The following is a 12,311-nucleotide window of genomic DNA, read 5'->3' on the forward strand; positions in this document are numbered from 1 at the left end:
TATATTTGAATGTTTTTGTTATTTCAGCCAATGATGTTTGAATATCCAGTGCTCTTTTCACTTTTGATAATTTATTTTTACTGTGATCTTATATTTGATATAGGTCATCATGATACTGTTTTGTTCATTTTATACTTTTATTTAATTAATAGAGTGTGTCACCCCATTCTGTCACATGGAGTTATATCATGGAGTTTGTCAATGATGAGATGGGCTCATTTTATGAATTCCTTTGAGCCATGTAGGAGAATACTACATTGCTAATCACAAGTTCAAATAAACATGATACCCTAAAACTGTGTGCCAGAAGTGCTATTTTTGTCCCTCCCCTCCCTGCTGACTGAATCAAGGCAACACAATGCAATGAAGGTCTGTTTCCCCAGACACTGATTAGTTCTGGACTCAAAACCTCTGCAATGAACACAAACTGCAAAGTTATTTAGGCCACAGGGTGGTGACATAGTGACTCAATTTCGATTAATAAAACCATGCATCAATGTCAAGATTCCAGCCATAATTTTGTAAGCCTTCACACAACTGGGATCTGCATACAATATATTGTTAACTCTTCCTGTTTGAGATGTTTGTATTGGATCATACAATTGTAATGCTTCTCCAGGAGGTAAAATATATCAATTATACAAATGCTTTATTACACACAATCTATTGATACAATTATTTTCCATATACATAAGTATAAGAAACTCATGCACATAGTGGTCTATGGTTGAGCATATATGCACCATCTTGGCCATCAGTGTCTGTTCCATTATCAGTTCAAACGAAGCTAGTATTTAAAAAATATTCTGTAACATTCAACGTTTATATAATTCATTTCTCTTTTTGAATTCTATTCCTGTGTTACAATGTATATACATTACAATATAAAAGAGGCCAGTAGTCATATTTTCCCTTTAATACAAAATAATTTGCCGTTGATGATTAATACATTATCACTGGGATATGAGGTGACAGTACAAAGTTTGTTAGGTGTTAAGTCAGTGATAAAAGATTAAAATAAAACAACGCTATTGTGATTGTGCTGAATTTAGTTTGGGTAATAAAGATAGACATGGTTTTAAAAAGGTTGTGGTAATATTTCATTAAGTACACAACTTTGTATGCGGATTAATGTACCCTGTCCCGCAGCTTAACTTACCCCAGGGATACACAACATCCGGAAATATACAGTATCAGTCAACAGTTTGGACACCTACTCATTCAAAGGTTTTTCTTTATTTTTACTATTTTCTACATTGTAGAATAATAGTGAAGATATCAACACTATGAAATAACATATGGAATCCTTTAACCAAAAAAAGTGTTAAACATCTTGTATTTTCGATTCTTCAAAATAGCCACCCTTTGCCTTGACCACTTTGCACGCTCTTGGCATTTTCTCAACCAGCTTCATGAGGAATGCTTTTCCAGCAGTCTTGAAGGAGTTCCCACATATGCTGAGCACTTGTTGGCTGCATTTCCTTCACTCTGTGGTCTAAACTCATCTAAACCATCTCAATTAGGTGGAGGTCGGGTGATTGTGGAGGCCAGGTTATCTGATGCAGCACTCCATCACTCTCCTTTGTCAAATAGCCCTTACACAGCCTGGAGGTGTGTTTTGGTTCATTGTCCTGTTGAAAAACAAATGATAGTGGGTCTAAGCGCAAACCAGATGGGATGGTGTACCGCTGCAGAATGCTATGGTAGCCATGCTGGTTAAGTGTGCCTTGAATTCTAAATAAAATCACAGACGGTGTCACCAGCAAAGCACCCCCACACCATCACACCTCCTCCTCCATTTCAAACAAGTACCTCATCTTACTCATTTGATATGATGACATTTGGGTCTATATCCATCAATTAACTTGTCGGCTTGGGATGTTGACAAGTAGAAACTCTGCTTTTGTATCCAGTCAGTCACAAGTGTTAATGAACAGCCTCAAATACAATTGAAAGCAAACCTTATTTACAATTTCCTTGCAGAGAGCGACCCAAAATCATTACAGCTCGATGGTGTAACCATAATCTTAGTCGCTAAATTCCATGTAATTGACAAAATGTGTCAAATTGTATTTTACATAATATGAAAAGCTATTCCTATGTGGTAAAAGACATACGTTTTAAGAGCTGTGTCTAAAGATAATTGTCGTGAAGTTTGAAACAAGGAACATGAAAAGGCAAAAAGTGTACTTTGCATTTAGAAAATCTAGTAGCAAATGTTCAATCTAGTATGCCCAGTCAGTTTCTTCTCTTAACTGCATGATGCCACACAGGTATTCAGCAGTAGTCCACCATATTTTTTTTACACTCATTTGAGAAGTTAAAATAGATAAAATAAAATGAATAATATGCTGTTCTTCAAACTAATTTGGTCCTTCATAATCTAAATTGTCATATCCATCTGCAGGAATGCACAAAGTAAAATCAGGGGATCTAGCACCAGTGTACCATGACATCTTGTCAAGTCCCCGTTTTGAAAGTGACATCATACAATGGCCTTGATAGGACGTGATAGAGTGAATACAATCTTGTCAGAGAAAGACCGATGACTTAAATAGTTGCATTGGAAAACTTTGTAAAAAAAATACACTGATTGAATGTGCAATAGGAAAAATACGAAATACTTCCCAAATGTATGAAATCCAGATCTGTACATATTTTGTATACATATGGAGAATAAAAAACATTTTAATAAAATGTACTTCTGTATACTTCATTAAATAAATTAGCCCTGTGTAGCAACACAGTCCATCTCTTAAGGTCTTACCAATGATCTCACTGCATTTTGAGCAGGTCAAACGCTCCATCTTCGATGGCCAATTCAAGCTTTAATCCTCGAGTTAGCTTTTTCTTTGTGGCATTTGAATCTTTTCCTTTTGAAAATCTATGTGAGTAAGTACAGTTGAAGGGTAAATGGACACTGCACCATGACAGACTGACACTACACCAGTGAGCCGGCCTGGTTCTGAGCTGGCACCATGATGGGAACCCCTCCCATGCGGGAAATGTTGGACGCGGTCACGACAGTGGGCAGAGGTGGCGGGCGCGGGGCTGGACGTGCTGTCTGGGGCTGGGTATAGCTCTGTGGGTGCTGAGTTCTGGGACTAACGTTGGCACTGGGTGCTGCAGAATTAGACAGTTGTCCGCGGGTCAGGGTTGTATCAGTGTTGTAGCTGTAGCCCGGCAGGGCGTGGCCATGGGTGGGTGTGGAGGCTCCATCACGCGGCCCGGGGCGGTAGCCAGAGATGCTGCCTGTGGCAGTGATGATGGAGGTGGTGTCAGAGGGAGGGCGGTTATAGCTGGGATATAGCTGGGAAGAGGGCTCCCTCTGGTGGGGCCTGTTGGCGGTAGTGATGGAGGAGAGTGTGCCATTTTTGGAGACAACGTCCGAGCCAGAGCCGCCGCTCTTGACCCACGAGACGCGCTTGGGAGCCTGAGCGTCCTCCCTGGGGGTGGAGAGGAGGAAGAGAAGGGGTGAGAGACTGGCTGACATCCATTTGGCATACGCACACCTTCATGTCACAGGTATATAACAGTATACATACGGTATGTTCTTTGTATAGTATACTAATATGTGCACATCGATCACCACACACACACACACACACACAAGTGAAGGTGAATCTAACTTGATGTCATTGGCCAGGTCCTCCTCAGAGTCTCTCCTTCTCCTCAGGAGACCAACGAGGAAGAGGATGATGAAGATTAAGCCCAGCACCGAGCCCACCGTGGCCCCAGCAATCATCCCTGCGTTGGTCGCTGGGGAAACACACAACATTAAAAACACACTTGCCCTACAGATCTGTGGTATAGTACTTCCCTCTCCAGGGGAAATTAAATAAATACACTGTTTAGATGCTGTAGTAATTTAGCCTTTGTGGTCCAAAAGATAATAAAACTACGGCAGCATCATGTTATTTGTATTAGTTTTGTTCTTACATTCACTCAATACCCAGCTCTCTTAACCCAACAGTACATGTACAGCAGCCTGTGAGTGTTCAGTCTTTTTCAATGACTAGGCAGAGATCTGTCTTTGTGGCAATGTAAAGATAAGAACGTACAGACAGAAAAGACAATTAATCCTCTAAATTAAATGTCAATTTAATTAACAGAGTAGCACCAACCAATGTCCCTTTTCCACCAAATTGAGGTTTTCTTTAAAGAAGCTTAATTGCATTTTTTGTCTTATTTTATACTCCCAGCAAACTAAGGAAAGAAATGTTAGGTGGTAATAGATAACAGAAAGCAATAGCTACCACGTGTAGGAATTGACACAGACACACCGTTTGTGTGTGTGGATATAGTACCAGCCAAAAGTTGACACACGTACTCATTCAAGGGTTTATTTGTACTATTTTCTACATTGTGGAATAATACTGAAGACATCAAAACTATGTAATAACACATATGGAATCATGTAGTAACCAAAAAGTCTTAAATCAAAATGTATTTCATATTTTAGACTCTGCCAAGTACACCACCCTGCCTTGACAGCTTTGCACACACTTGTCATTCTCTCAATCAGCTTCATGAGGTAGTCACCAGGAAAGGATTTCAATTAACAGGTGTGCCTTGTTAAAAGTTAATTTGTGGAATTTCTTTCCTTCTTCATGCGTTTGAGCCAATCAGTTGTGACAAGGTAGGGGTGGTATACAGAAGATAGCCCTATTTGGTAAAATAGCCCTATTTGGTAAAATAGCAAGTCCATATTATGGCAAGAACAGCTCAAATAAGCAAAGAGAAAAGACAGACCATCATTACTTTAAGACATGAAGGTCAGTCAATCCGTAAAAATTTCAACATCTTTAAAAGTTTCAAGTGCAGTGTCAAAAAACATCAAGCACTATGATGAAAGTGGCTCTCACGACCGCTACAGGAAAGGAAGACCCAGAATTCCTTCTGCTGCAGAGGATAAGTTCATTAGAGAACTGCCAGCCTCAGAAATTGCAGCCCAAATAAATGCTTCACAGAGTTCAAGTAACAGACACATCATCAACTGTTCAAAAGAGACTGCGTGAATCAGACCTTCATGGTCGAATTGCTGCAAAGAAACCACTACTAAAAGGACACCAATAAGAAGAAGAGACTTGCTTTGGCCACAAAACACAAGCAATGGACATTAGACCAGTGAAAATCTGTCCTTTGGTCTGATGAGTCCAAATTTGAGATTTTCTTTCCAACCGCCGTGTCTTTGTGAGACGCAGAGTAGGTGACCGGATCTCTGCATGTGTGGTTCCCACTGTGAAGCATGGAGGTGGTGGTGTGATGATGCTTTGCTGGTGACACTGATTTATTTAGAATTCAAGGCACAATTACCCAGCATGGCTACCACAGTGTTCTGCAGCGATACGCCATCCCATCTGGTTTGCACTTAGTGTGACTATCATTTGTTTTTTTAAGTGCACATTAAATGAAGGAAAACTCCATTTAAGTGAGGGCAGTGAATCAGTCCCAATTAAAATGCATTCTTAATGACTTGCTCTGGATATCGGCATGCTCTGGTTTTCAAAGCCGTTTCACATACCAGGTGCCAACTGTTTTAGGAAGCACATTTCTCTACATTCTGACTGGCCCACATAGTGTATAGTGAGTCGTGTGTGTCCAGTGTTGCACTATAAAAGTACGTACAGGTGATGACCTCCAGGTTGATGTAGCATCTCTTTGTGCCGGCCGTGTTGCTGGCCAAACACACGTACTTCCCCGACATGTTGCTACTCAGGTTGCTCAGCTTCAGGGTGCCTGTCTTCTCATCTGTAACACACACATAACCCCATCAGTGGTGGTCGTGCCATTCAGGGAGGATGATTATTTGTATAAGCATGGCCTTATTTCTATTACAGCATATTGGATGACTGTCATTCATATTCCATTCACCCAGCTCAACGTAACATCGATAGGTTTAGGCTTCTACATGACACTCATTTTCCCTATACCTATCATGAGGTTGCTACAACCTAGCCTATGAATTAAAAAGTTTACAACATAGGTAGGTGCACAGGTCGAGGTACATTTGAGCAATCAAGGTGACAGACCATTGACTCATTCAACACCACTTTGCACTTTTCCCTGTATCTAGCTGATCTAGGGTGTGCAAACTAGATTTTCTATTGGACAAATTCAGGTATGTTAACAACCCCTGATCACACACAAACACAGTTCACTTTCATAGCAGTCACATAACAGCATAATTCCCTTTGGTCGTTTTATTCCTTCTCTTACCTGTTCAATTCGCTTGTGGACTTCAGTGCACAACACATCAGCTTTCTGTGACCAGCCGGGAAAAAAACATTTCCAAGCCAAATCTTCATATTATAACCACTATAAACAGCCTATGCCGTTGTCACCATATTAACGTCAGTCAACATAGCTACTAAAACGAATGCTCTAGTAAACCACATGCAATCATGCAGTACAGTGTACAGTCAGCAGTAAGCAGTTACACAGGTGGGTCTCGTGGCAATAAATTAATAAAACCAAAAGCTTACGTTTACTTGGAAGAGTTCCAGTGTTGGATAGCCATAGCCAGCTAGCTAACATAGCATCCCTCACTGTGGGAGCCGGGACTTTGAGTACGCGAAATTAGCTCGCTGAATTCGCTAGCTAAGTGAAAGTGTAAAAACAAATCTCTCGCTTCTTCATTTTTTTAATAAATTCAATTTGTTCAAAACTGTTAAATTATTGTCTTCTCTCTGAGTCAACTACTCACATTTTATGCACTGCAATGCTAGCTGTAGCTTATGCTTTCAGCACTACATTAATTCTCCGATCTTTAAAATTGGGTGGACAACATGTCAGTTCATGCTGCAAGAGCTCTGATAGGTTGAAGGATGTCCTCCGGAAGTTGTCATAATTCATGTGTAAGTCTATGGAAGGAGGTGAGAACCAGGAGCCTCCTAGGTTTTGTATTGAAGTCAATGTACCCAGAGGGCAGAAAGGAGCTGTCCTCTGGCTACACCATGGTGCTACCCTACAGAGTGATGTTGACACTACTGTAGACCTTCATTTCAAAACAGTGTGTTTTAATAAATTATTTGGTGACGTGAATATATGTAGTATAGTGTTATCTAAAAAGGGTAACTTAATGTTTCACTATTTTTATGAAATTCACTGAGGATGGTCCTCCCCTTACTCCTCTGAGGAGCCTCCACTGACACCCATACAGTGTCCATATTAGGACAGCATCGTCAGTCCTGCCACTTCTGCGGCTGTCCTTATATGGAAACTGCATTGATTATATGCGCTTTTTCCTCATCATTAAATCACCACGAACCAGAAAATTCAAATGTACCAAACAACGTGGGATACTTATCTAATTCTTGCACCCCATAAATGACAGGAAATACATTATCTAAGTATGGGAACACTGACTATGGGTTTGGGAAAAAAGTGGATTTGAGCAGTCACATTAGGATGCAACCTTGTGTGCTTCAATCTCATCCTAAACAGATTAGCCCCTAAATCTCCAAGTCAAAACAAAAACAGAACAATGACACAGTTATGCCTACTGAAACTATGATTTGTTTATGCACAATCCTTTTGATTGCCTGTTCCATTTCACATTAAGTGTCCTTAAATCCACATAGATACAGTTGAAGTATTCCTGACAATTCCTGTCATTTAATCCTAGTAAAAATTCCCTGTTTTATAACAGTTGGGATCACCAGTTTATTTTAAGAATGTGAATTGTCAGAATGTCAGAATAGTAGAGAGAAGGATTTATTTCAGCTTTTATTGCTTTCATCACATTCCCAGTGGGTCAGAAGTTTACATACACTCAATTAGTATTTGGTAGCATTGCCTTTAAATTGTTTAACTTGGGTCAAACATTTTGGGTAGCCTTCCACAACCTTCCCACAATAAGTTGGGTGAATTTTGGTCCATTCCTCCTGACAGAGCTGGTGTTGGTCCATTCCTCCTGACAGAGCTGGTGTAACTGAGTCAGGTTTGTAGGCCTCCTTGCTCGCACATGCTTTTTCAGTTCTGCCCACAAATTGTCAACAGTACTGAGGTCAGGGCTTTGTGATGGCCACTCCAATACCTTGACTTTGTTGTCCCGAAGCCATTTTTTTACAACTTTGGAAGTATGCTTGGGGTCATTGTCCATTTGGAAGACCCATTTGCGACCAAGCTTTAACTTCCTGACTGATGTCTTGATGTTGCTTCAATATATCCACATAATTTTCCTCCTCATGATGCCATCTATTTTGTGAAGTGCACAGTCCCTCCTGCAGCAAAGCAGTTCTTCGGCTTGCAAGCCTCCCCCTTTTTCCTCCAAACATAACGATTGTCATTATGGCCAAACAGTTTTATTTTTGTTTCATCAGACCAGAGGATATTTCCCCCAAAAATACGATCTTTGTCCCCATGTGAAGTTGCAAATTGTAGTCTGGCTTTTTATGGAGGTTTTGGAGCAGTGGCTTCTTCCTTGCTGAGCGTCCTTTCAAGTTATGTCGATATAGGACTTGTTTTACTATGGATATAGATACTTTTGTAGCCATTTCCTCCAGCATCTTCACAAGGTCCTTTGCTGTTGTTCTGAGATTGATTTACACTTTTCTCATCAAAGTACATTCATCTCTAGGAGACGGAACGTGTCTCCTTCCTGAGCGGTATGACGGCTGCGTGGTCCCATGGTGTTTATACTTGGGTACTATCGTTTCAGGCGTTTGGAAATTGCTCCCAAGGATGAACCAGACTTGTGGAGGTCTAAAACAAATTCAGAGGGCTGATTTCTTTAGATTTTCTCATGAAGTCAAGCAAAGAGGCACTGAGTTTTAAGGTAGGCCCTGCAATACATCTCCAATTGACTCAAATTATGTCAATTAGCCTATCAGAAGCTTCTAAAGCCAAGACATAATTTTCTGGAATTTTCCAAGCTGTTTAAAGGCACAGTCAACTTAGTGTATGTAAACTTCTGACCCACTGGAATTGTGATACAGTGAGGTATAAGTGAAATAATCTGTCTGTAAAAAATTGTTGGAAAAACTACTTATGTCATGAACAAAGTAGATGTCCTAAGCAACTTGCCAAAACTATAGTTTGTTAACAAGAAATGTGTGGAGTGGTTGAAAAACAAGTTTTAATGACTCCAACCTAAGTGTATATAAACTTCCGACTTCAACTGTATATGGCAGCCACACACACGTTTATATAGTGTATTACAAAGTACAGATTGATACAACACACTCATAACCATTATACCCAGTTGGTTGTGTGGTTACACAATACATAGTACCTGTAACTTTAGGACACAACGTAAAGTGAGACCTTATTGCCTCAATTCAAATGTAACTTTTTCAAAATCCCCTTTTCATTGGCAAAATTATACCCTCTGCTTTATCATTACATTTGTTTATGGTATATACTGTATACATTTCTTATCCAGAGCAACTCACATTACGTGCGCACAACAACTTGGCTGACCGATATACTATTACAGTACTCTCAAAGTCTTATCAAACTGCAGAAAGAGAGCAAGCTCTCCCTGAAATACAGTACATTTATAATAAATACACTATTTCTGGGTAAACAAAAGGTTTTGCTTATGATAAAGATAGAACTCCATGTTTCAGATGTCAGACTGCAGTTAGTTACTCACTGAGCATGGGAGAGAAGAAGACTTCAGATGTGGGGCTGGTCTTCTGCCACTTGTACATGGGGATGGGCTTGCCTGACTTGGACTTGCAGCTCAGCGTGACGTTGCCTTTCAGAACTGGCTTCCCCGACAGAGCGCACTCTGGTACAGCAGGAGGGACTGAGATATAGGAGAGAGGTTGAACATTTGTGATGAGATGCTAAGTTACAGTATTTGAATAATGATAGATAAAAGAATGCTAAGGATTTAGGGTAGTGGCAAACAGTGAAACTATTGTGTGAAGATACATACAGGAACATATGTACAGGTATGCGGGTGCGCATGTACTGTATGCGGGTATATGTGCAAGTAGAGCACATCTGTAAGTGTGTGTGTGTGTCTTATCAGCATTTGATCATATACAGTGCTTTCAGAAAGTATTCATACCCCTCGACTTATTCCACATTTTGTTAGGTTATAGCCAGAATTCCAAATTGATGCAATTTAGCAAAAGTATTGAAAATTAAAGAGAGAAATCTCATTTTAGATAAGTATTCACACCCGAGTAAATACTTTGTAGAAGCACCTTTGGCGCCGATTACAACTTTGAATCATCTTGGCTATGTCTATCAGCTTTGCACATCTGTATTTTGCAATTTTCTCCCATTTTTCCTTAACAGAGCTTGAGAAAATCTGTAAATTATTTTTATTCATTTATTTATTTCACCTTTATTTAACCAGGTAGGCTAGTTGAGAACAAGTTCTCATTTGCAACTGTGACCTGGCCAAGATAAAGCGTAGCAATTCGACACATACAACACAGAGTGCAAATGAGGTAAGTTAAGGATTAGATGGGGTGTGGCGGTGAACAGCAATCTTCAAGTCTTCCACAGATTTTCAATGGGATTCAAGACTGTTCATTGTCTGGGTCACTCAAGGACTTTCAAATTCTTGTTCTGAAGCCATTCCAGCATTGCTTTGGCTCTATGCTTGGAGTCATTGTCCTGTTGGAATGTAAATATTCACCCCAGTCTAAGGTAGTTTGCACTCTGAAGCAGGTTTTCATCAAGGATTTGCCTAGATTTGTCTCCATTCATTGTTCTCTCTATCCAGTCTCCCAATTCCTGCCTCTGATTAAAAGCCTTTCCATGCTTCACGGAAGGGATTGTGTTTGACAGGTGATGAGCTGTGCCTAGTTCAAGACATAGCCCTTTGCATTCAGGCCAAATATTTAAATTTTTGTCTCTTCAGACATCTTTTGCCTTACGCTCAGTGTCTTTCACCTGTCTTTTTTGCAAACTCCAGGCGTGCCGCGATATGCCATTTTCTCAGGAGTGGCTTCCGTCTGGCCACTCTTCCATAAAGCCCAGATTGGTGAAGTGCTGCAGATAACACCCCCCAATTGAGGAGACCACTGTGCCCTTGGAAACTTTCAACACTCAAGAAATTGTTTCATATTCTTCCCCAGATATACAGTACCAGTCAGGGGGTATACAGAAGATAGCCATATTTGGTAAAAGAGCAAGTCCATATTATAGCAAGAACAGCTTAAACAGGCAAAGAGAAATGACTGTCCATTACTTTAAGACATGTCAGTCAATCCAGAAAAATTCAAGAACTTTAAAAGTTTCAAGTGCAGTGTCAAAAACCGTCAAGTACTATGATGCAACTGGCTCTCATGAGGACCACCACAGGACAGTAAGACCCAGAGTTACCTCTGCTGCAGAGAATAAGTTCATTAGAGTTACCAGTCTCAGAAATCGGCAATTAACTGCACCTCAGATTGCACCACAGAGTTCAAGTAAAAGGCATCAACAATTCAGAGACTGCATAAAATCAGGCCTTCATAGATGAATTGCTGTAAAGAAACCACTACTAAAAGGACACGTACTTGTGCCAAGAAACACAAGCAATGAACATTAGACCGGTGGAAATCTGTCCTTTGGTCTGATGAGTTCACATTTCTGGTTCCAACCGCCGTGTCTTTGTGAGACGCAGAGTAGGTGAATGGATGATCTCCACGTGTGGCTCCCATCGTGATGCATGGAGGAGGTGTAAGGACTATTTGACCAAGTAGATTGATGTGCTGCATCAGATGACCTTGCCTCCACAATCACCCGACCTCATCCCAAACCATCTCAATTAGGTTGAGTTGGACCTCGGAATAAAGGAAAAGCAGCCGACAAGTGCTCAGCATTTGTGGAAACTCCTTCAAAACTGTTGGAAAGCATTCCAGGTGAAGCAGGTTGAGATCATGCCAAAAGTGCAAAGCGGTCATCAAGGCTACTTTGAAGAAACTCAAATATAAAATATTTGGATTTGTTTAACACTTTTTTGCTTACTACATGATTCCATGTGTGTTAGTTTGTAGAATAGTGTGAAGACCATGTAAAAAATAATGAAAAACCATTGAATGAGTTGGTGTCCAAACTTTGACAGAATTGTGATGAGGCATACAGTACCAATCTTGGAGATCTGTGGACAGTTCCTTGGACTTCATGGTATAGTTTCTGCTCTGACATGCACTGTCAACTGTGGGACCTTATATACTGTAGAAAGGTATGTATTTTCTAAATCATGTCCAAACAATTGAATTGGCCACAGATGTACTCCAATCAAGTTCTAGTGACGTCAAGGATGATCAAAGGAAATAGGATGCAGCCGAGCTCAATATGGAGTGTCATAGCAAAGGTATGTGAATACTTATGGAAATTCAATTGCACTATTTCACTTTCAA

At 40.3% G+C, this 12,311-nt stretch overlaps 1 protein-coding gene across 4 annotated transcripts in view; it reads right to left on the bottom strand.

Moving 5' to 3' along the window:
* Window positions 1-632: 632 nt before the first annotated feature.
* The window catches only part of LOC115136011 (endothelial cell-selective adhesion molecule-like), a 62,059-nt gene continuing 50,380 nt past the window's right edge, over window positions 633-12,311 (bottom strand). For 3 of the 4 annotated variants that reach the window (XM_029671331.2, XM_029671332.2, XM_065023753.1), the window contains 4 exons: window positions 9,599-9,754; window positions 5,629-5,751; window positions 3,630-3,759; window positions 633-3,446 (listed from right to left, as the gene is read on the bottom strand). In XM_029671331.2, the coding sequence (XP_029527191.1) occupies window positions 2,942-3,446; window positions 3,630-3,759; window positions 5,629-5,751; window positions 9,599-9,754 (914 nt within the window). In that variant the 3' untranslated portion in view covers window positions 633-2,941. The remainder of the gene's footprint in view (window positions 3,447-3,629; window positions 3,760-5,628; window positions 5,752-9,598; window positions 9,755-12,311) is intronic. The other variant, XR_003864557.2, reaches the window with a different exon arrangement.

Source organism: Oncorhynchus nerka, linkage group LG10, assembly GCF_034236695.1.
Source record: "Oncorhynchus nerka isolate Pitt River linkage group LG10, Oner_Uvic_2.0, whole genome shotgun sequence".
Taxonomy (NCBI): Eukaryota; Metazoa; Chordata; class Actinopteri; order Salmoniformes; family Salmonidae; genus Oncorhynchus; species Oncorhynchus nerka.